The sequence below is a fragment of the Vespa crabro genome, chromosome 3 (assembly GCF_910589235.1).
Source record: "Vespa crabro chromosome 3, iyVesCrab1.2, whole genome shotgun sequence".
In the NCBI taxonomy this organism is placed as follows: Eukaryota; Metazoa; Arthropoda; class Insecta; order Hymenoptera; family Vespidae; genus Vespa; species Vespa crabro.
In genome coordinates, this window is record NC_060957.1 from 11462878 (window position 1) to 11489185 (window position 26308).

The 26308-nt window shown below is 24.1% G+C and overlaps 3 protein-coding genes across 4 annotated transcripts; 2 read left to right on the forward strand and 1 right to left on the reverse strand.

Moving 5' to 3' along the window:
- Positions 1-1359: 1359 nt before the first annotated feature.
- LOC124422563 (putative inorganic phosphate cotransporter) lies at positions 1360-6208 on the forward strand. Its single transcript, XM_046959200.1, has 7 exons — positions 1360-1463; positions 2634-2767; positions 3016-3316; positions 3596-3840; positions 5165-5314; positions 5399-5773; positions 5935-6208. The coding sequence occupies exons 1-7, from the start codon at positions 1406-1408 to the stop codon at positions 6088-6090; spliced, it is 1419 nt and encodes a 472-aa protein (XP_046815156.1). The 5' UTR covers positions 1360-1405; the 3' UTR covers positions 6091-6208.
- A 2166-nt stretch (positions 6209-8374) lies between these two features.
- Positions 8375-10808, forward strand: LOC124422472 (serine/threonine-protein kinase pelle). The gene is made up of 4 exons (XM_046958938.1): positions 8375-8911; positions 8978-9595; positions 9779-10215; positions 10320-10808. The coding sequence occupies exons 1-4, from the start codon at positions 8800-8802 to the stop codon at positions 10659-10661; spliced, it is 1509 nt and encodes a 502-aa protein (XP_046814894.1). The 5' UTR covers positions 8375-8799; the 3' UTR covers positions 10662-10808.
- An 882-nt stretch (positions 10809-11690) lies between these two features.
- Positions 11691-26303, reverse strand: LOC124422461 (scavenger receptor class B member 1-like). Of its 2 annotated transcripts, none has more exons than XM_046958916.1 (11): positions 26152-26303; positions 22282-22372; positions 16992-17083; positions 16704-16864; positions 16012-16156; positions 15110-15310; positions 13469-13629; positions 12891-13177; positions 12542-12660; positions 12299-12424; positions 11691-12170 (listed from the first exon to the last, which is right to left on the reverse strand). In XM_046958916.1, the coding sequence occupies exons 1-11, from the start codon at positions 26155-26157 to the stop codon at positions 11877-11879; spliced, it is 1683 nt and encodes a 560-aa protein (XP_046814872.1). In that variant the 5' UTR covers positions 26158-26303; the 3' UTR covers positions 11691-11876. The 2 variants fall into 2 exon arrangements, with proteins under 2 accessions (XP_046814872.1, XP_046814873.1); XM_046958917.1 differs by lacking the exon at positions 26152-26303 and adding an exon at positions 25872-25912.
- Between the last annotated feature and the right edge of the window lie 5 nt (positions 26304-26308).

A 26308-nucleotide genomic window follows, 5' to 3' on the forward strand; every position in this document is an offset into this window, starting at 1 on the left:
TTTATTTTTTTTTAAAGAATCGTGTTAAAAAATTAAATTAAATTTTTCTCAAATAAAAAATTTTTTCAAAAAGATATGTCCTTGATGATAAATCTTCGTTTTTAAAATAGGACTTTGTCCCATCAAAATTGATCAAGATCGTTCTCATTCTTAGCATAAATGTTGTTTTCGCCATTTTATCATACACTTTATTCTCTTATAGATTTAATTTTAAATTAATAGTCCTTGGCTACGTATGACGATATTAAAATCAAACCTCTGATCGACTTCGACTGTTACTGGATCAATCATGTTACTGAATCATCTTCCTTCGTATTCCGACGATTAAACATCGATGCTCTCTCAGGATGTCTTTGCCGTACAAAATGATATATATATATATATATATATATATATATATATATATATATATATATGTATGTATATATCTATTTATTTATTTATATAATTGCCTTATATATATATATATGTATATATAATTTTCTTATATACTTATAAATCTAAATAACACATAGTTATCAATCGTACTAATAATTATACACTTTCATTTTCTTTGATAGAAATAAAAAAGTTACGATATTATGAGATAAATGAAATGATGTAATCAAGGATTCAGTAATCTTTTCTGAGATTAATAAAATTTACAGAGGATTATTTCTTTTTGAAATATACGCGATAAGATATATCTTAACCAGACTTATTTCTTTTACTCGAGAAAAACGATTTATCAACAAAAACAATATATACATCTGTACATATGTATGTAAACATATCCGTTTACACATCTATAATAATAATGTGTCATAAATTAAATTATTAAAAAATCTTCGTGTTGATTAGACAAAAACATATTATGTCATAGGTATCTTCTTGAATTTGGTATCAAAAAATTAATATGAAGAAAGTCAATCAATTAGAATAAATAATAATAGAATGAAAATTTATTATGACAGAAGAAGAGTATCATTTATCTATATACATTATTTATATACATTTATCATATGCATTGTAAAGGATTAATATTCCATCGTAAGATTTAATATAATCACATTATTTTCCATATAATATCGCTTAGATGCAATGACTTTTAATAAAAAATTATTAACAAAATATTATAAATAATTATATGTCATGTTAGAATTAACTTTGTTAATATTTTTTATATATATGTTATATGTATGAGAACGTGTAAATATATAAATAAAAGTCATTGTTCATACGAGTATAGTTACATTTTACGAGTTTGTATATAGAAATTGTCACAATTAGTCTAGACGAAAAAATCAAAGAAAAAATAAAGGAGGGGCGTGGTGTCTCGTTAATCGTGGGGGGAAGTCAATATAAGTATGTATGGCTGTATGAACGATTAACATTGTTACAACGGTGTATTCTCGCAGAAGCGAAAATGATAGCTATCAAAACGGAAGCTAGTAGCGACGATGCAACGAAGAACGTGTCACCAGGTAGATTTATTCATCGTTATCATTGTCAGTTTTATCATCACCACTATTATTATTTATAATTGTTTACGATCAAATATATATTGAAAATGATTTATTAAAACAATTCTCCCATCAGTGCGTTTTCGTCAAATGTGAAATTCAAATTTTATTTTTTTATCACGATGAGCATTGTGATATATTATAAAAACGTTTCGAAGAGTATCGTCAGCGAGCTAGTAAACTTAATTCTTTATAATTACGCTAATATAGTACTTTTTGTTTATTATATTGTTACTTTAGTTATTTTTTCAAATTATTTTATATTACTTTACTTTTCTACACTGTTTCTTGAATTGTTGAAGAATTCTTTATTCAAATGGATTTGTATATTACCCTAAAATATAATCTCGCATAAATACTTTTTGAATGCATATATCATACAATCTGTTTTGTTTAAATAAATCAATTTTTTGTTTAGATTCAAGAGATACTTTTTATTTATTAGAAAAGTCATCACGTTCGTTATCACGAGTGTCAATTATATTCTGTGATAATATCTTAATAAATAAATTTTTTAAGATCGAGATAATATTTCAATTGAAAGTCAAGATAACAAGAAAATTTTATACTTACACAAGTGTCTTATTGCGTTCTCAGATTGTGTATATCAAATTTACCCACTCTCTCTTTTATTTTATTTTAATTACAACAGTGTTTAATTATAGATAAGCTGTATTGAAATTTTTAAATACGTCAAAAAAAAAAAAAAAATGTCATTTTTACTTAATTCATTTGTCTTCTTGATAAATTCTTATCTTTATCTCAAAATGGTATTAAATGTAAGATTATATTAGATTATATTATGAATAAATGCGTAAATATATCAAATGTTAATAATCGCGAGAAAAAAATGACGCGTTTAAAATTTAAATATTTAAATAAATATATTTAAATATAAAAATATTTAAATAAGCCTTTTTCAATTTTCATTTTTTAATTGATCGAAATTAAAATCAAGATGAACATCATTTTTATTTATTGAACATATATGTGTGTGTGTGTTTTTCTGTATGTATTCTCTCTCTTTCTCTCTCTCTCTTTCTCTATATATATATGCTATACATATACATATATATATATATATATATATATATATGCGTATATGTGTGTATATGTGTGTGTGTATTTCAGGTAAGCTGGGGGTCAGACATTTGCAAGTTCTTCTACTTTTCTTTGCCATGGTCATAGGATATAGTATTAGAGTGGGAATGTCAGTGGCTGTTGTGGCAATGTCGAATTCTTCTACGGCAAATCCAGAGATCGAAGTAAATCTTTTTTATATTATCCAATGTTTAACATTCAACATTAAGAACTAACTATAAGCTATAATATTAACATAATCGACGAAAGATTAAACAGAAGTGTTACTTTCTTTAAATCAATTCTATTAATATGTAATTATCATACATATGTATATATATTGTATATAATAAATATTTATAATTTTTAAATAATAATAATTTGTTAACGATTTGATGACATTTGTAAATAATTAGATCGATCGTTTTTTTAGGATTATGGATGGACTTCGTTAGAAAGGGCATCGATCCTTAGCTCATTTTTCTGGGGTTACACAATAATGCAGATACCATCGGGTTATATCATCACTATTTGGAGCACTCAAAAACTTCTCTGTTTGGGGATGTTCATTTGCGGTGTATTTAGTTTATTGACGTACCTTGCTGCTCATTATGGCGGCTTCATAGCTGTATACGTTTGCAGGGTAGGCATGGGTCTCTGTCAAGCTTGCCTCTTACCTTCCATACACAATCTTCTCTCCAAATGGGTGCCGCCCTTAGAGAGGGCAAGACTTGGTGAGAACCGTTTGATACGCGAAATAGAACGAAGGTACTGAAAAAAAGCGCGAAGAAAATAAACAAAAAAAAAAAATAGAAAAAGAAAAAGAAAACAATCGTGAAAGACGGACAATATATGTTCCTTATTACTTTCTTTACATATTGTTCTACTATTAATTTTATTACCTCTCTCTCTCTCTCTCTCTCTCTCTCTCTCTCTTTCTCTCTCTCTTTCTCTCTTTCTCTCTTTCTCTCTTTGTTTATTTCTTCGTGCAACTATATGATTTTTTTTTTTAGGTACCTTCATATACGGAGGAGCGCTGCTTGGTACAGTTATCGCTCTTCCATTTAGTGGTCTACTCGCAGCATCATCAATAGGATGGCCTAGTATTTTTTATATTTTTGGTGGTTTAGCAATTTGTTGGAGTATAATCTTTCTCTATCTTGGTTCCGATACACCGTCTACCCATAAAACCATTTCTTTTGAAGAAAAGATGTATATTGTGAGCAGCCTTGAAATTACTCATACTGATAACGAAGAGGTGAATAAATTATAATATACAAGAGTTATATAATATTTAACAGTTCGTAAATAATACCGATGGTATGTACATACATAATGAATGAAAAATTGCCTTTATCGAGGAACGATGAAATATTAACCATTAAACATTTTATTAAACGTAAAACAATGGGATAATAAATAGATTCTACATAGGAAATAAGAATTAAGATTCCGTAAACAGATTGTAAATTTTACTTACATACTTTGATTTAGTGAGCATTAGTTGATTTATTTCTAATGATTCTTCAGAGTACAACGATAATTTCTTTTTATAGAGTTCGATAGACTCGGGAACTATTCATATTCTAAATGGAAATATTTCAATTTCGTTTGATTATGTAATCACGCGATAAGAAAAATTATTCATGTCGAGTATTAAAAAATGAGTAATGTACGTAACGATTCTTCAAAAGTCTTTTTCTGAAATCATTATAATTTGATCGCGATCGAACGATTTGAAAAAACGGTGTTTAATCGAGTTTTTATATGTTAGATTTATTCTTGCGATAATTTTTATCGTTCGGAATTCCACTGCGGTTATTATATCATTGGAATAATTATTATTATATCATTGGAATTAATAGTTTCTTTTTGTTCTTCTTCTTTTTATCATTTCTTTTTTTTGTGTTTTTTACCAAAACTTTAGAAACGGGGATAAAATTCCAATTGATTTTTGATCATTATTGTCATTCACGTAGTATTGCAATAGACCATTTTATCGAATAGCAATGTATTATGAATTATTATACATAGAGATCTTATTTGTTAGTTTCACAAAGCGATTAGATATTTTTGTATATATATATTTATATATATATATATATATATATATATACATATTTATTTATTTATTATTAAATAAATAAATATTTATTTATTATTTAATTATTATTAAAAAAAAAGGAGAACGGACGTATTGATCTCGCGTATATCATTACGCAAGTATTACTTTTGCAATTGATTTAATAGATAATTTAAAAAGAACGAGAGATTGCATATACGTATATGTAGTTACTACTATTTTTAGTTGTCCTTTATCTTACACGCTGAAAGAAAAGATTGTAAAAACTGAAACTGTAATTACGCACGGTAAACAGAATACCATTGTAATTATAAATGCGTCAACTTCATGTTTCGCATGATACGATATCTGATACGTTATATAATCAAAAAAGAGGTTTTTTTTTTCAACGATTATAAATTCTCGAAGAAATTTTTTGTCATTCGATATTACATTAATATCGCATTTATTTCTTTTTTTTTTTTTTATATTAAAGCTCAAACTTATTGTGCTATTTCAGAAATTACGAACACCATGGAAAGAGATTTTCACATCGACACCAATATGGGCACTGATAATCGCTCATTGTGGTCAAAGTTGGGGATATTGGACTCTTCTTACAGAAATGCCAACTTATTTAGATTCCGTTTTGGGTTTTGATATCGGAAAGGTAATTAATTGATCGTTCGAATATATCATTAAAATACTCTTCTTACATTAATATATTGTTCTTATTAATTATAATAATTTATAGAATGGTGGTATCTCAGCATTGCCTTATCTGGCGATGTGGATATTAAGCTTCCCTGTAAGCTGGCTTTCGGATTATGCTCTTAAAAAGAATGTCTCTAGATCGATAACGAGAAAGTTAGCTAATACTATTGCTTATTGGGGCCCCGCCGCAGCTTTGATTGTTTTGGGTTTTGTTCCGATCGATAATCCATTCTGGACTGTTATAATTCTTGTTGTAGCAGTTGGACTCAACGCCGGATCACTTTGTGGATATCAATTAAATCATATCGATCTTAGTCCGAATCATGCCGGTATTCTGATGTCTATCACTAATTGTTTGGCCTCTGTCATCGCGATAATTGCACCATCAATCTGTGGAAATATCGTTAGCGACCTGGTATAATCTTTATCATATATAATATTAGAAATCTATTTCATATCTTGTATTATTTATCTTTCTATTACATAATTATATGTGAAGGAATTCGTTATCTTAAATACAATATATATATATGTGTATATGTATATATATATAAATATTTTGATTTTTTATTACAGAGCAGTACATATCTATGGTCAATAGTATTTTATATTTCGGCTGGCATTTATTTCGCAACTAATTTGATATTTCTCATCTGGGGTAAAGCCGAAGTACAATGGTGGAATGATCTTAAAAGTGATAAAAAGAACAATGTACTACTCAGGGCAGTTTAATATACAGTATTGATTCTGACAAAAATAATTTTTGTTATTATATTTTGTTATACATCTAACATTCATAAGTATTCAATAATGACTGTATTAATGCGCATTATTCTTCTTTTCATATTAACTTTTTGTGTTTATTTGTTTTATTTTTATTATGTTATATCGTCTTTCAAAGCTCGATCATTATTTATTGTATTATAATTATATAGATAAAAGAACAAAAAAAATATATATATATGTTATATTGCTAATGTTATAAATTGTTGGATGAATAATTTTATTATTGATCATGTTAATTCTTATTGTGCTTTCCTACATGATTCGAGGCATTTAATACTCACAGGTAATAGTTACTGAAGTAACAAGTTAATTCCCTAACTTATCGACGGTACATAATTAAAATTATTAGTTGTTATTTCTGTCGATAATAGCACTGTGATCGTTTATCTTCTGTGGACAATTCTGCATATAAGAAGGGAATAGTTAATCCTTTTTCTTAACGTGCTTGTGAAATAATGTACTATAAATTAAAAATAATAAAGAGATTAGAAGTTTTTAATGCATGTAACACGCATTAAATATAAAAGAAATTAAATTTAATATTACTATACAATTAAATTTTGAAATTTGGGTCGTTGATTACATTTAATATCAATAAAAAATGAATATTTAATTGATTTTGACATTTATTGATCCTATGTTCTTTTGTATTCGAATTATTAAATATTGGAATATACTCTATTGCTAAATTACAATAATTTATATTTTCGATAATTTAATAATTATTTAAACGATGTATAATGTACGCGAGGTATAAAAAAAAATTTATATGATAATACATTTGTTCAAACATTACATAAATCATAATTCGCGATAAATATAAATGAATTTCAATTTAATATTTTCATGTGTGTGTAATTTTTAACCTCGGAGTTCGTTGCGTTACCGTAAAGTCAATAAGTATGAAATCTTGATTAAATCCGACATATGTGATAGCAGTTCTCTCTTACATTCCGACGAGTAAACATCTAATTTAAAATTATTTATACATTTGATAATTTTATATTTATTTAAACATCAAAACTCCGCCGAAAGGGTGCCGTAAATTAAACCTTCGTCATTAAAATGAAATCTTGTTCATCAAAATTGTTCATCGAGAATTATTACTGTTCTCGTTGATGGCCCAAATGCTATTTTCGACATTTTTCGTGAAAAAAAAGTTTAGTACAGTTTAGTATGTTTTATATCCGTGAAGTAGCGATTATCTGCTTGATTGTGTATATAAATAGCTGATGTTCAGATTTTTTGAACATTTTCAAACGCATAAAAAATAGATTTCTCGATTCTCGTACGAAAAAATTTATGATAATTCACTCGATCATTTTAATGAGCATTGGCCAGATATTTCTATGAGAAAAATAAGGAAATACATGTCTAATTGTTTATGTCAAGGGAATTGAGTTTCTAAAATATTGTTAAATTTTGGAAATATTTGTACTTCTTTTCAGATTTTATAAATTAAAGAAAGAGAGATTCTATGGGCAACGTGTAACACATTGGCAATCATCTAGATTCAGGAAATCTTAGATTCTCGAGTTTAAATGATTCCGGTGTTTTTTTTCTTTTTTTTTTTTATTGTATCGATATAAACAAAAGTAATGAATTAATTTGCTCTTTTTTCTTTATATGATAATTTAATAAGATGTTACTATTCAATCTCTTATATTTATTTCTTCTACTGATGATTGATGTGAATTTCGCGATGATTTGTGCTAAATAGGATACACCAACAATATAATTTTGTTCGATGACAAATGCATATATATTTACTATTACTATAATAATAATAATATATAATGTAATAATATAATAATAAAAACAGTAATAATAATAAGAAACAGAAGAATATACATATATTATATACATTATGACGCATATGATGACGATAATTTATGATAAGAAAAGAAGGAAAAATGTATCATTTTACGTGATGATTTGATACGGGAATTTTCAACAAATTGTGTCCTTGATAATTTCGACACATGATCGCTCCATCTAATACAGACGATATATGAAGAAAATTATAAAACGTTTCTTTTGTTTTCGTCCGTCATTGTTTTTTCTTATCTTACTATTGTACTATAATATATCAATATTAAGAAATTATTTTTAAGAAAATATTAAACAAATTCTTATTTTTATCGTAGATTTATATATTAATTCTTATATATGTCAATTATATTTATTATTATTTATGTATTTATCGTAAAAACAAATGCATAGCGATGTTGTATTTAATATGAATCACTGCGAGATAAAAGCTATCATCAAAAAAAGATATACTTATTAGAGATTGAAAAATTTCAATTCACAATCTACTAATAATACTTATTGCAAACTCACACGAAACGAATTGTTATGTATGCGTAAAAGGAAAATAATCAAACAAACTACTATACCGACACGATAAATACCTGATGAGATCGTTTGTATTTGTAATTTATATTTTGTCCATAGCTGTCGCTGAAGTCACACATATTTCGAATAAATAAATGATACTGAATTTTATTAACGTCATCATGTAATGGAAATTCCAATTAATAAGATTTAATCGAAGTACTATTATTTGTCGATAATAAAAAGTAATGAAATAATTTGTGAATGTTGTTCTTTTTTAAATTAAATAAAAGTTAACGATAAATATATTTTAACGTGATGACTTCAACGTTTGTCAAAAATATTAAATACATTTATCAATTGCCAGTTTTAGAACGATTAGAAATATGTAAATTATTAGATCAAGATAATAAATGGGAAGAACTTGCGGGTAAGTATCTATAAGAGAAATTTTATTTAACCTCAAATAAATTATTTGCTATGTTATAATTTACAGGTAAATGGATGCAGTATGATGTATCCTTTATTTGTAATTTACGAAAACAGAAAAGTCCTACGGAAGAATTATTAAATAATTGGGGTCTTCATAATCATACCATTTTGGAACTTTTTATTTTGTTATCAAGAATGAAACATTATGAATCAATGGTCTTTTTAAAGTCGTTTGTAGATAAAAAATTGCATTGCTTATTAAATAATAACAATAATAATCCTTTAAGGATATCCAATAATCAAGAGGTTGATAAAAATACCAAGGATTTAAAAATCGGTATACAAAATTTTAATCAAAGGATTTCCCCGAGACTAGATGCCAGAAAAGTAATTCCGAATGAAAATACCAAAGAAGCATCTTACAAAATAATAAATCAATCTTTAGATAATCTACAATCTGTAGTTGCATCGAGTAATTCAAATAATTTACTTGTGCCATTCTTAGCACATCGTTTATCACCTTTACAACAGAATAAAACTAATTCCCAAAAATCTCAGATTCCTATATTAAAGCCTGAAACAACTTTACCGCGTGTTTCATATAATGAACTTGAAATTGCTACGAATGGTTGGTTGAAACATAACATATTGGGAAAAGGTGGTTTTGGAATAGTTTATAGAGGTTTATATTTATTTCAATATTTGTATTATAGTAGTATTAATAATTATTATAATAATATTTTAATACTATTATTATAATAATACTTTAATACTATTATAATAATATAATTATATTATTATAATATAATAATTATATTATTATAATAGTATTAAAGAATGAATAAAAAATTTATTATTTTTCTAGGTATATGGAAAAATACAAATGTAGCTATTAAAAAGCTCGAATACAAGAAGGCAAATCCTGATGAAAGTTATTTAGTTCAACTTCAGCAATCACTTAAAGAGATAGAAATATTGAACTCTTATCCGCATGAAAATATTTTGTCATTATATGCATACAATTTAGATGGCCATGTACCTTGTCTTGTTTATCAATTGATGCAAAATGGTTCATTGGAAGATAATTTGCTCTTAAAACATATAAGTCGACCACTATCTTGGCTGCAACGCCATGAAATTGCAAAGGGTACTGCACGTGGTTTACAATATTTACATACCATTGGAGAAAAACCTTTAATTCATGGCGATATTAAAAGTGCAAACATTTTGCTAGATAAAAATTTTGAACCTAAAATCGGAGATTTTGGTTTAGCAAGAAAGGGTGAAAAGGATTTTATGAAAGTAATATATTAAAAAATTAACAAATGCAAAGTAAAAATTTCAATAATTTGATTAAAAATTATAATTATTCTTTTTTTTGTTTTTCTTTTTTTTTTTTTTACTAGGTGAGTAGAATTCATGGTACGAGACCATATCTGCCAGATGATTTCTTATATGGAAGACAATTATCTACGAAAATAGATACATACAGTTATGGAATTGTATTGTTTGAATTAGCCACAGGACTTCCGCCTTATGATGATAATAGACCACAAAAAAAGTTTTTAAAAGAATTTATAGATAGTATTGAAGATCAATATTTGCATTTATTGATTGATAAGAAAGCAGGAGACAAAGATAAACAAGCATATAGCAACTTTATAGTATTGGGAAAATGGTGTTCTAATCGTATGGCTCAAAATAGGCCTGAAATGGAAGTTGTATTTCGCAAAATAGATTCTTTATGATATTGTTTTAGATTTCTATTGTTGACAAACTCACAAGTGTACAGATATTATTAAGTGTATATTTTATAATTATTCAACATAAAAAAATGCTCTATTATATGATCTAAATAATGTAAATAGAATGTGATTTATAAAAGTAATAGAAAACACAGATATATATATACATATATATATATATATATATATATATATATATATATAAAAATATATAATAATTATTATATTTATTTATAGATTTGTCTGTAAAAACAAAATTAAATTTTATTTTATTACATTGTAAACATTTCGTACACATTCAACATGTTTACATTATAAACATTTCTTAGATATGTGGCTGAATATATAATTTAATGATAGTAAAAAAAATTATACATTAATAATAATCTGAATCCAACAATTTTATTCTTTGTCAAAAGTTATAAATTGTTGGATTATAGGAGACTAACCTCTTAGCAACATCCAAAATACCTTATATATTTTAATCAGAAATTATGTACAGAAAAAAAAGAAGATCTTAATTCATACTATTTATAATGCAGCACAATGTTTATATTTTTGATATGATATACGATTGTTCTTTTATAAATTAAAAAGTTTTTACTTTTACAATGTTTCATTCATAAATTATATATTTATCAGATATTACTTATGTAATTAATTAAAAAAAATTGATTTTGGATTATGAGAAATGTTTCAATAATTTTTAGAAATTGTCGTATTATTAGTAAAAAAGTATTTTAATTATATTAATTAATCACATATTTGTCATAACTATTTTCCCATGACCAATCTTGAAATAGTATTATATTTATGAATAATAACAATAACAACAACAATAATAATAATAATAATAATAGTAAAAATAATAATAAACAATAACAATAGTAATAATACAAAAAATAAAACTAATAGTTCTTTTTTCTTCTACAGAATTAATTTTATATAATTTTGATATAGAATTAAGATTCAATGTAATTTAAAATGTCATTTAAAAATATAATGAATATTATAGTGATATATTATTGATAATTTTCTTTTATATCGAAACTTTTATTTCTAGAAATATTTACTTATAAAAAATTTTAAACTTTATTTTGTTTGTATGTATGTGCGTGCGCGAATGTGTGTGTGTGTATGTATGTGTATGTATATACCATGATTAGAATCTAACTCATACCTGTACATTAGAAAATGAATAAAAGTAAATATTATGAATTAACTATATAAATTCGATTTTGATTTAATCTTTTCATTATTCGGTAAGATATGTATAGTAGTATTTTGGCCATATCCTAAAGGTATCCTCAAATCTGCGCTATCCCTTCTATCAAAGTCAAATTGTTGTTCTCGATGCTGATTGAATATCCAAATAGATGCTGCTAACGATAAAATGATCAATGTAATGCCAATGATCATTAATAAGTACATTATCACAGTTTGCGTGATAGGAAGTACTTTAACAAGCATTTTTAATAAAAATAACAAATTACTCGGCAGAGATGGAATCGTCTATAAATGAAAGATTAGAGAATGTTGATATATACAAACACATATATAATATACATATATAAATAGCAATTTTATAAATTTTAGATAACATATGTACACAGAACTATTAAAAAAAAAAGAAAGCTTACCAAATCGCTCCAGAATAATGGTACTGTTATATTATTAAATGGTTTGACTTTTGAATTATATTTCGTATCATACATCACAAGATTCGTTTGTATTCTAGAGTTTACTTTTATTAGCATGCCTGTGTCCTGAAAATAAAATAATTAAAATATATATATGTATATATATAATAAAAATATCGAATACAACAAAATATTTCCAACGTTATTAGAAACAAAAGCATATGATTAATTACTATAGCTTACAGGTTGAATTAGAATTTGGGTAGCATGTTTTTCTGGATCTGGATGAAGGCCTTCCACTTCATTTATCAAACTTGGATCACCGTCAAGAAAATGTGGTAAAGATACAGCTGCAGGAATATCTGTTAAAAAAAAAAAAAAAAAAAAAAAAAAAGAAAAAAAAACAAAGAAAGGAAGGAAGAAAGAAAGAAAGAAAAAAATAGTTAAAATTTCTTTAGTTCTTCATAAGAAAAAATAAAAATCGCGAATTTTTTACTCAACAGATATACTATTAATAATATGAATATTTTTACAATTATTTCTTAAAATCATAAAAAAAGAAAATTACACACACATTAATCAGTCAACTTACTAAAATAACATGCCGTTAAGTCTGAAAGTCCTTTCCTATGACATTTTTTTAATTTGCGACAATAACATTCGTTGTCCGGATTTTCATTTGGAGGATCCAAAAAATCTTCCGACATGGTATAAAGATAGCTTGAAACACCGTCCTCCGTGACAACCTCTTTTTTAAATACTATCGGTAAAGTTCTGCAAAATGCTTTTCGAAAAATTCGAAAAACAGCACGTTTATCCAAATTCGGTGGAAACATCGTTCCTTCTAAAGCTCCTTGAATCCGATTACATATTGTATTTCTATAAATTGAATGTATACATTTTCGTAAATATTTAAACATACACGTACTCAATCTTCATTGTAAATTTAACTATTTTAAAAAGAAAATTGATTTTTATACATTTGATTTTTAGACACGTGAAGTTATTACTTCATACACGATGTCCATAATCGTAGATCTTAGAAATCATAAAAGTTCTATTTACAAATTTATTAAAAAAAAACAATTAGTACATTATCGTGTATAAATATAAAATTTTATAAATAATTTGTTTTTTTCTTTTCAGCAATTACTATTAACGTAAACTTACTCCGGATAAGTTTTGTTATCCTTCTCATCGCGATATCCCCAATTAGACAATCCAGGACTTCCATTGTAGGTTTCGATACTTAGATATCGTCCACTTTCATTTCTCATATCATCATTTTTACGAATATTTATGTTGATGATGTTGTCACCTTCGTCGTACATCTGTAGAAAAAAGATTCATTTCTTGACATATAATAAGTACATATGTTTGTATGTGTGTGTATGTATGTATATATATATATATAAATATATAAACACATTATTAAAAATTATATTGAATTAGACAATAAGTAATACAGAAATTATCGGGATATTTTATATTATTATTAAATTTTAATATTTTTTATTAATAATGAGAGTTGTATTTTTTTTTCAATAAAATATTTCGATATTAATTATTGACCAATTTATTCAATACTTATTCAATATTTATATAGATATCATACAGGATATCTTTCAGGTGATATTGACCTCTCAATTTACATCATTATTATTGTCCGTATCGTACATATTTCAAATAATGCTTGAATAGCTTCGAGGAGGATATATTGTTATTAGTTCCTTTTTTCTTTTTTAATATGGACGTATAAAGGTCGCTTGTGAAGATCAATTTTATTATTTCTTTTTTTTAAACGGAATTATATGTTCCATCGTATCGTTTAAAACGAAACACTATATATAATGACAGATTCATTTTTTATATGCGCTTAGTAAAACAGATCTTTAAAAAAAAAATATGTTACCGAGATTATTAGAAGCGTCATAATGTTCGTTGATGATAAGTAACATGATAATGCTGATAATAAAGCAGGAATATTTAACGTTGATAAAGAAAAAGCAGGAATATTTAAGGATCGATAAGAAATATAATAAGAATAAATGAATAAATAATCAATTTAATTATCTATTGCATACGTCAATGATAGAAAAAAAAAATTCTGTTTTTCTATAGAATTTTCTTTACCGTATATAAATATTTATAGTCTCGATTAGGATAAAATCATTAAAGATCGTTAACTTTTTGAACTCTGATACAAGCTTATGTGCTCGGTGAAAGGTATCAAGCGTTAAAACCTGCCATTAGTTCGAACTACGAACGTTATCTATGTATGTACGTTATGCATGTATATATATATGTATGTATAAGTGGCTCGTGAAAGTAGGTATGTTCATATATTGATAAAAAAATTAATGAAATATGCAACTTCGATTTAATCTCTCTTCCCTCCTCTGAAAAAAAGATTAGCTAGAAAAAAATTGTTTTTATTCGTAATAATCTAGTTCGTAAGTTCACATGAATATACTTTCGATAGTCACCGCGACAATAATTGCTTTAATAATCGATTTACTTGTTAGTGAGACTAAATTGTTTCTCGTGATAATATTTTGACATGGAATGGTAACAAAAATAATGATATTCTATCAATTAATCACAGCCACATTATTATATACTTATTAGTTCGCATATTTATGCTTGTTATTGTATTTAAATATTCACAGAGCAAGTTATATTTAAAGATTATATTGTATAATTTATTTGTTTGTTATCGGTTTCTTAGCCGGGAGATAATAAAAGAAACGAAATTTGTCAATAATTCTATAGGAAATTGATTTATATATATATAAAAAATAGATTACTTACCCTATCAAGAAGACCAAATTTTCTAAACTTGAAATAAGATGGTAACATGTCGGTCGCTAATTTGACTAAGGTATCATCGTAACCCCATAAATAATCATAAGCTGTGATATTCAGTATGGGTTCGCTACCGATCATGTTGGTCAATTGCGTCAAAGGATAATTAATAAAAAATCCAGAATCATACAACGCAGACGTTATGCCCTGAAATATTGGTACATGTAGTAAGTATATATATATATATATATATATATATATATATTTATATTTATATTTATATAATATATAATATATATAAGTATATATATATTATACATATACTTATATATATATATTTTTTTTTTCTTTCATTATAGCTGCGTGAAATATATATGATTGATTATAAAATGGATATTCAAATTAAATAATATTTAATTTGAAATAAAAATTTAACTTCAAAGTTAAATGATCACGCGTTATACTTAACCACTTTACGCAACATTTGCATTACGGAGTCAAGGTTCTAGCAAGTTGATACATTGAAAGTAAAAATATTTTCCGATTCGAATCCTAGCCAATACCAGTTTTTAAATGTACGCAAATACTTTGCCTTGAATTGTACAATCATTAAAAAAAAAGAAAAAGAAAAAAATATATATATATATACATTGCGCTCATTATATGATTGTATGACTTAAATATGACTTTTATCTACAATTGTGAAATAATAATAAATTTTGATAAAGTTAAATTGGAAATATATGAAACGTTAGAAGTCTTGTTCTTATTAATTTATGTATCATTATATTTATATATCATACATGTTGTCTAGAATTAAATCTCGATAATTAATATTTTAATATAATTAATATAATATTATTAATAATTATTATAATATATTATTGTGTGATTTTTTTATCACTTACCAACATCGGAATATTCGGTACGTTAACATAATCTTTTGTGGGATCGCTCTTTGATAATTCTGGCACGAAAAATACAGTCCTCTTTGGAATATAAGTTACAGTACCGTTATCGTTAAATGTTACATTTGTATTTTCTAAAAATTCTCTGCAATGTTATTAAACAATGTAAATATTAAATCATATAAATAAAATATAAATAGATACTACCTACTCGATTGAACGATATAATATACTTATTGATGATTATGAAAGTGATCTAATGTAAGTCATTAGAGATATTAAAAATAAAAAACATATTTTCACTTCTCTCACGAGCTGTTCTTCTTTTTTAAAATCATATAATAGAATGATTTTTCAAAAATAAATATATTTAGATAGGTACCTTTTCTATGATCGTCAATTATATACACGGTATTATTAAAAATTTTTTATTACAATAAAATAATTATACTTCAAGAAAAAGAAAATATATATATATATATACATGAATACTTATTTTTTCTGCGTTTATTAATTTTATACAAATAATTTTTAAATAATTCCAATATCAAAATGATAATGATTGATGATCATATTTCAAAATGAAAATTATAATATTACTTATTGATATATTTAATAATATTACTTATTGATATACTTTTATAATCACCAGCTCGTACGTACATGTTATACATAATATACGATTCACTCACTGATATACATAGGGCCCAATTTCATTCAGTTTTAATTTTTCCTTTCCTTTTAAAAATTCGACAGGATTGGTGATATTAAAAATGTATACTTTAACGAATATATCGATAGGAGGTTGTTTCCATATAGAGTAAATCATCGAGTCAACTCTCAATTGTAAATTCTAAGGAGAAGTAACAAGATGTATTTAAAATATAAGATACATATATATATATAAATATATGTATCTTATATTTTATATATATATAAACATTTTTATTTTAACTCGAAGCTACATATATTGTACTTACGTAAATTATGATCAATTTTAAAGGGTTGATGATATAAATCGTATAGCTCAATAGGCTGCAGACTATGCCAACCATAAATAAAATGATACATTCTAAAAAATAAAATTAATTTCATTAAAAATTCTATTTCCTCAGGTATTTATATACAAGCGAATTTTTTTATTTATTATACTTCCAACAATTAATTAAAAAAAAAAGATATGTATAGGTTTTTTTTATTAAAAATTGGTAAGCAAAAAAAGATGTCTATATACATACATATATATATATATATATATATATATATATATATATATACATACATACATATATATATATATATATATATATACATACATACATATATATATATATATATATATATATATATATAAATGGTGCAAAAGATCGTTTTTTTCTTATTTCTCGTATTTTTTTCTCTCTCACAAAAAATATTTTCTACAGAAAAATATGATCGAAGTTATGTTAATTTTTTGAAATTATATTTTACATGATAAATATAGATACGAAGAGAGAGAAAGAGAGAGAGAGAGAGAGAGAGAGAGAGAGAGAGAGAGAGGGAGAGATGTATTACAACGCCACACAAGATATTCTTCTGTAAATGTTTAAATATTTAACAAATATAACGTTTATCTTATTTCCTTCTAATACGAAACGCAGTTATGTTAAATGAATTTTTGTGAATTATTTAATTAGGCAAACTGATTAGAAATTTGTTCCATTCATTGGAAAATCAATTTATCATTCTGCAATATGTATATTATATAAATAATAAACAATATAATAAAACAAAATAAACAATAGAATAAAAACAATAATAAGTATTTGTGATAAATAATTTAGAAAAACATATGATATCTTGTATATCATTTTTTTTTTTTAATCATTGCCATGATTGATCATTAGTTCCTTTAAATTTTCTCATTCAATACACTTTTTGCATTAATTTCAAAAGATAGAAAAAACAAAAAGAAGAAAGAAATGTTATATAAACGTATCTCTGGAATTCATTTGACATACTTACCTTTTCATCTTATACATTTCTTTTTTGTAGAAATCAGGAATTCGTTTTTTTTTTTTTTTTTTTTTTTTATATTAGGAATATTTATTTGAAATTCGTTTAACATATTTATTTTTTATCCTATACATTTTTAATTTCTTATTAGAAGATACTTCTTTTATTTTGTAACAATGTCGAGATAAGCCTTTACCAAGAAATCTATTACAAAGATTATTGATCGAATGAACAAGCAATCCGATATTATCGAAATGATTTGGACATACAATTGTTTTAGATATACGAGATTCTCCATATCAATGGAGCGCATTTAATGCAGCGCATATAGCGACTATGAGAAAAGAAGAATATATATAATAAATATAATACACTATAGAGGAATTAATACTTTATAATGTTATTTATATCTAGATATAAGATATCAAATTTAATTTTCAAATAAAAATATATTAGTGTTAATTATTTTAAATATAAACTAATAAAAATTTCTACATAGATATAATTATTGGACAATTCAATAATATGTACAAATATAGTATAGGCCAAAAATGATTTAGGCGACTTAAAAAAAATATGAATTACTTTATTTAAATATTAAAACGTTTTTTTTTTTTTTTTTAAATCTTAAAACTACAAGTTCTGGATTTGTAAGAGTCAATTTAAATCAAAATTAATCTAAAAACATCGAAGAGGTTTTTTAGCTCACCTTATATATTAAAGTTCATTATAGATATAAATAAATTATTAATCTATTAAAAAGAATAAAAGGAATTGAAAGACGAATAAGAAAATCGAATATTGCTTATTTCCATTAACATAGGAATCAGTTAATGAGATGCAAGAAACCAGATTCGATTCGATTTAAGTGGTCAGTCAAATGATAATATAAAGTGATGATGTAACAATAAATATATCCAGTTCTTGACAAAGAAAATAAAAATTTAAACAAAATTGTATAAATGCTATTTATGAAGTTAATAGTTTTAAACTTCTAATCAGTATTTTAAATTAATTAATGATCATAGTATTGATAATAATATATCAATAAGTATATAATACAACTGACGAAATTTAATTATTTATATTGATCAAAATATTCCTATATATTGATCATTTATTTTATAAAAATATTTATCATTAATTAATAAAAATACTGATCAAATAAATAGAAGTGAAATTTAAATTGACGTGTAAAACAATTTATTAATATGATGATATTATTTCTAGATTAATTATCGAATTTCAACATGAAATATTGGTTAAATTATATTTATGTTAATGTTATGTAAATAATGATGACGAATAACATAGATACGTAAAATCTTTCATTTAAACAACTTCTAATTCTTAAATTTAGGATCATGGAATATTTTCTTGTAAAATATACTGAAAAAAGAAAAAAAGGAAAAGGAAATCGTTCAAGTTAATTAATAAATTTTTGAGTTTAATATTCAATCCCCATCGACATGTAACAAAATGGATGCGGAAGTTACATGAGTAATTCATTCAATTTGATCTTAAAATGAATACGTGATAATACGTAAATAGGTAGGTATTTTTCTTTGATGAGAATTACTCATAGCGTATAAATATGTATGTGTATATATATATATATATATATATATATATATATATATATGTGTATATATATACACACACGCGCAACATGTAATCTCATAGTAGTAAAGCTTTCAATAGAAAAACATTAGAACACTTTTATGCAATTAAACAGATTTATTTTTTTCGAAGCAAATCAAAAAGCTAATAGCTTATATAACCTACTTTAATAATTTATTAAGTTATTTATATTCTATTTTTATTGCAAAAATGTGTGTATTATCTATTTTGCATTTTCTTATATAAATTGTTTTCTTTTAATCTTTTTTTCTTGTTTTTATATTTTTTTATTTTTCTTAAGAATGTAAATCTTTTACAGGAAATGTTATTCATGCAAATTTCTATCAAATAAATCTTATTTGTAACCTACAATATCAATCAGATCAAGTTTTTATAAATCTGATAATTTGTGATTATCGTAAGTAAACATTAAGAAAAAAATACGATTGATATCGATTGTTAATGTGAATAGATAAAAAAAGAAGAACAAAATATACATTTAATTGATATATAATTGAAATATATGATGCAAAAATAGATACAAAGTTTAATCGTGCAATCGAATTAATATATTTTGAAAGATATTTACAGGATACAGATATGATAACCAATCAAACGTATTTAAAAATTGTTCTAAATTCTTGTTTTGTATGTTTTTACGCTCTTATATAAAGAATAAGAACAAAACAATTTTTTTTGTTTCTGATCATACTTCATATAACGTGCTAATTTTTTCATGCATACATATATTAAAAAATTTCAAATATAAAGAAAATTATACATTTAATTTAATTATAAAGAAAATAAATTATTTATTTTATTTAATCTAAAAAGAAAAAAGAAAAAAATATATGATCGATAACACAATACGAGTATTATTTTCTAATCCTTCCGATACTCTCGTATAAGATACTAATTTCACAGATGCTGTTGATAGATATTATTGTAGTATATATGTATATATATGTAGATATATGTATATATATAGTAAAAGATTTCAAAGATACAAAAAATGAATTATTAATTCGTTAACGAATATATAATATCTATTAATATCATTTCAATAAATTTATTTAATTCAAAGAAAAGAAAAAAGAAAAAAAAACTATTCGAGATGTTAATGCGTTTATTTTAAAAAGAAAAATAGATTTTGTAATTTCTTTTAATATTTATAAGGGGGGAAAAAAGCATTACAAGAAAATGATTGTACAGTTAATCATTTGATAATTTCGAAAGAAATGTGACTAATGAACAAGAGATGTGCCCTTGTTCATTTAAAAACGACCAATAGAGAAATATAAGGAAAGAAACATCTACGTAGACTTTAAATAAGGTCAAGATCGAGCGCAACCGTTTATACTTTTCTTCATGCATAACGCTTTCCAACTTTCATTCAGGAGAATGTAGTCTTATATAATTATCACGTTGAGTATCGTGTTTAAAGCAACGAATTCTTTCTATTTTTTGTTTTGTTTTGTGTTCTGTTTTTTCTCTCTTTTTCTTTTTTTTTTGATAATACATATCGGGAAGTTTGAAAGTAAAAGTACAATAATTATCGTTAGTCTAGTTTTAACGTATATAGATATACATTTATTAACGTTTAATGACACAAATGTTTTTCTGATTAAATATCGTGTATACGGGTATATATGTGTAATGGCAAATTTTACAAAAAAGATACATTTTTTCACGAAGAAAATTCTTTTTTTTATATTCTTTTTCTTTCTTTTTTTTTTTTTTTTATTTATATTTATACGATAATAATATAATATTTCAATATTACTTCTAATTATTACTAATGCTTCTTTGAAATATTTCTATATATTTGAAAGTTCTTTGAAAAAATAGCCAAAATATAGAAAATTGAAATTAATACATATTGTTTAGATCTAAGGAGAAATGGGGAAATATTATTGTGTAATACTTTTAATAGAAAAACATTATCAATGAAAGGAAATGTATGATTAAATCGATGATAAAGTTAAATATAGTTATTCCTATTAATCCATACTTATATCCATAAATAAAACTTTAATACATTTTTTATTTCTCATTGAACTTATCAATTTTAAATAACATATGCCATTAAACTAACAATTATTATAATCTATCCATCAATGTATGCAATAATATTTTATACGAACATAGTTTCACGTACAATTATCAATTACTACTGAAGTTAATTGTTTTGTTTATCTTTTTTTTCTCCTTTTCTCTCTCTCTCTCTCTCTCTCTCTCTCTCTCTCTCTCTCTCTCTCTCTCTCTCTCTATCAATTTAAGAGATTAATATCTGTAATTAATATTACTTTTACTTCAATTAAAAAGAAAATATTCATAAAAAAAAATATAACTATCATTTTATCGAACGTTGATGTTTGTCAAAGAACATCGAACGTTTCTTCAATTGATAAATAATGATCGTTTAATTGGACAAGTATGGATAGACAGATAAATTAATTTGATATTTAGATATTCGAGATCGTTGTAATTACAAATATTTCTATTTATCATTTATACTATCAAACGTAATTATTATTATGTCATAATTACTCATGAATAACATAATAATAGAAATTTAACCGTAAATTTAATCGTAATTATAGAAATGGTATTGATTACGCAGTTTGTTAAATTTATAAAAAGAATCTTACTCACTTTTAAATTGTTGTAAAGGTATTGTCGATTTCATGGGTGTGACCTGAATCTTACAAGTTTTTCTCACTTTAATCACCTCGACACTAGAAACCTAAAACAGTCGTATAACAGTAATACTATAATATTGTGATTTACATTCGACAAAACCGCGTATACATTGTATAGCTAAGGGTATATCGTTATGTATCTATTATGCATGTATATTTATACGCAAGAATTAACGTTAAATGTCGACTTTTAAAACGCTTTTATTATTAATACCATACAAAATATATTAATAAAAGAGAGATCTTTTTTTTTTACTAAATATAAAATCTTTTTCTTTTCTCAATTTATTCCATAATAGCATATTTCACGTAAATTTTTATAAATTATTTTTATAAAAACATATAACAAAATTTGTACATTATCATATTAAAACAACGAAAAATAGGGAGATAAATGATTAATGGCAAATCCTTTTCCATTAATTATGACATAAACGTTTTTAATATTAAACGAAATTTAAATAAATAATATAATATAAACAAAAACATCATATATATATATATATATAATTCTCTAACTGTTAATTATACTTTAGATCTTATAATTATTGTAATGTCTAAATAAAGAATAAAGGATAGTAATTTAAGGATATTAGTTTTTCAGAAAGTTACATGAGACGATAGAAAATTATATGTGTAGATGCAATGTGAGCATATGTGTACATTCTGTCAAATAATTCCTAAGAAACTTGTTTAACATAATTCTTAACACTTTATTTCCTCTTGACACAACGGTCAGAGTTCTTCCCTTTTATGTTTAACAAATCTATTTAATTATTTTTCATTACAGCATTCGTCTTTTTTTTTCTTCTTACGAATGATTCAAAATATATATATATATATATATATATATATATATATATATATAAATTCTTTTTTGTTCCGTGCCTTTTCTTTTTATGAAAGAAACAATGTATAAACAACGTAAAATAAAAATGAAAGAAATGTTATCACATTAATTTAACCTTGAATATATAATATAAAATATTACGTTTTTAAAAGGCTATGAGCGTTAAATATTTATTTAAATAAAATGTGTAATCTCATAATGATTTCTATTATTTATTTTTTAGATCTTCTTGAGATTTTTTTCAGATTTATCACATATACACGGTGATGTAGCGAAAGTTAAAAAAATATTTAACCCGTGACATACATACATACATAGATATATACATACCTACATACATTATACATACACGCATGCACACGATACTAATTGCATTATACAATTAGTATAATACATTATAATGATCGATCGTTAATACGTAATTGTCGTGTGAATTATATAATAATAATAATAATAATAATAATAATAATAATAATAATAATAATAATAATAATAATAATAATAATAATAATAATAATAATGATAATAATAATAATAATAATAATAAATAATTGTATCATCTTTGATGAAACATTAAATGATTTATCCAGATATACGACTTATATATGTACATATGTATGTGCATACAATCTAGTAAATAGAATATTTTTATGTTAATAAAATAAAAAAAATAAAAAGAAGAAAGGAAATATTGAAATAAATATACTATAAGAAGATATCCTGATGTATATACATTTAGAAAACGTATCTATTCTGAAGTAGGTCGTGTAATAATCTGGATGTAATAATTCATTTGTCGACGTAATATATCATGGATAAAAGTAAAGTTGACCTAATTTTTTTTTCTTAACCTTGATGAGGCTCTTCTGAAACTAATTATGCATTCCTGATGCACACGTAATATTGTCTAGTACATGAGAGATTTTTGAATAAGAAGATATCCAAGAGATCTGCGATACTATTTGATTTTATCAGGCTCGTCAGTATTGTAGCGATTTCTATACCTGATGACCCATGATGGAAGGTTAGACTCTATATGTAAGTATAATACTTACATATGTATTGTACATACGTTGAGAAACGTAAAGCGATTTACCAATTGGGATTAACTATTCGATTTAGATTTTGAATTATCAATATATTGACACAAGGTTTGATATATTTCTAATCGCAATGAAATATACAATCCTTATGTATTTTTTTACTTTCCTGTATTTTTTTTTTTTTTTTTTTTATTTTCTTTTTTTTAACTCGAACGAAAAGAGGAAGAAATTTGTATTCGCTAGTGGATTTAAATGCTATATTCATTGGATTAACATAGTAATATCTCAAAAATACCTATTGACGGTAGACAAATATATAGGTATATTTGTAAATGGATAAATCTTCTTTTGAAATGCAAATGAATGAATGCGCAAACGAACATATCGTACGGCATGCAAACATCTTTCTCTGTTCTGAGATTTTTCTTCTTTTTTTTTTTTATGTCGGAGAACTATTTCAGTTGATATATTTCGACATGCTATATGATATTTTTTGTCATGATCTTTTCTCTTTCTTTATTCCAAATTGTTTCATTATTATTATTATTATTATTATTATTATTATTTTATTGTATTTGGTTTTTCTTTTTCTTTTGGATATGTACGACTATTTAAAAAAGTCTTGAAAATTCAAAATTAAGCATTTATCTAATTATTACTCATGAATAACATATATGATATAATGATAATGATGAAACATGGATAGGAAAAAATTCTTCATACAGTAGGAATAAATTATTCATTTAATAGAAATTCAATACAAATGTATCAAATTAATATTAAAATATTTAATATTTTTTCTTTAAAAATATTCAGTATTTTATATCTAAATAAATAAGGACCCTATCGTATTTCTTATTGAAATAATATTTGATATCTTATATCTAAATATAAGTAACACCATTAGTACTTATTATTGAAAATTTTATATTCATATAACTAACACTATATCAGATGTTTTATATTTGAAAAAATATTTGAGCGATATTTTGTATCCAAAGAAGTAACACTGCAGTATTTTTTTTTTCTTGAAAATTTTTACTACTTTATGTATTAGAAAAATAAAGGAATAGTAATATCTAAATAAAAAAAAATTGTATTTGTTTCTCTTTTTTTACTTTTCTTTATTTATTTATTTTTTGTATTTTTTTTATTGAAAATTGTTAAAATTATTTCATATCTAAATGAACAACGCACTAATATTTTTTATTAAAAATTTCTAAATTATTCCAATTATTATTTTGATGTAATATTTATACCGTATAACAAATAATTTATTTTTAATATCTAAATAATCGTACGTGTACTTAATAATAATATAAGTTTCTGTTGAATACAATACTATTTAAGAAAAATACGATAAGAAAAGACTTGTTTTGATTAATTTACATCTTAACAAATGTGTCATATAATATAAAATGTAAACTTACATTTCTTTTTTTTTTTTTTTTTTCATTAAATTTTAAACTTTCCATTGTTCCTTATTGTTTATTTAATAACTATAAGTTTTATCAGTTATAAAATGTACGTAAAAAAAAAGAAAGAAAAAAAACAACGAGGAAGAACGAAATTGTTTAGGGAAAAATGTTTAAAAAAAGAAAGTTTTCCATTAAGTGACAAAATAATTAAATATATAGAAATAACACTTACCAAGCGAAGAGAAATTATTTTCCTCAATGATAAATCGCGAATTGAATTTAAAAATTCGATTCAAAAAAGAAAATAGAAAATAGAATAAAAACACTCTAGGATAACACTTCTTTTTTTATATAACAGTCCTTCAATAATATGTATATAAATATATATATATATATATATATATATATATATATATATATATTATTTTTTCTTTTTTAGATATTACATTAATCACAAAAGAAAACGCACGAGGTCATACATATAAATATATATTAAAGTTTAATAATTTTACCCGCATGTATTTAGATAAACATATCAACGAACGTTTCGCGAATAGTACACTCCTTTGCTATCACACTCTCTCTCCTTCCCTCTTTTCTTGATATTAGTGCGTGCAAGTCGTATGTGGACTCTGCTTTATACTGTCTCTTGATCATATAACCCCCCCG

Excerpts from the sequence above, each read along its gene's own strand:
- LOC124422563 (XM_046959200.1), top strand. The coding sequence starts at position 1,406 with ATGATAGCTATCAAAACGGAAGCTAGTAGCGACGATGCAACGAAGAAC. Across the intron at positions 1,464-2,633 it reads AACGAAGAACGTGTCACCAG|GTAAGCTGGGGGTCAGACAT; the intron begins GTAGATTTATTC and ends TGTGTATTTCAG. Across the intron at positions 5,774-5,934 it reads GAAATATCGTTAGCGACCTG|AGCAGTACATATCTATGGTC; the intron begins GTATAATCTTTA and ends TTTTTATTACAG.
- LOC124422472 (XM_046958938.1), top strand. The coding sequence starts at position 8,800 with ATGACTTCAACGTTTGTCAAAAATATTAAATACATTTATCAATTGCCA. Across the intron at positions 8,912-8,977 it reads TAAATGGGAAGAACTTGCGG|GTAAATGGATGCAGTATGAT; the intron begins GTAAGTATCTAT and ends TATAATTTACAG. Across the intron at positions 9,596-9,778 it reads TTTTGGAATAGTTTATAGAG|GTATATGGAAAAATACAAAT; the intron begins GTTTATATTTAT and ends TTATTTTTCTAG.
- LOC124422461 (XM_046958916.1), bottom strand. Across the intron at positions 17,084-22,281 it reads ACCTTTACAACAATTTAAAA|AATGTATCATTTTATTTATG; the intron begins GTGAGTAAGATT and ends TTTATTTTTTAG. Across the intron at positions 16,865-16,991 it reads TAAAATTGATCATAATTTAC|AATTTACAATTGAGAGTTGA; the intron begins GTAAGTACAATA and ends ACTTCTCCTTAG.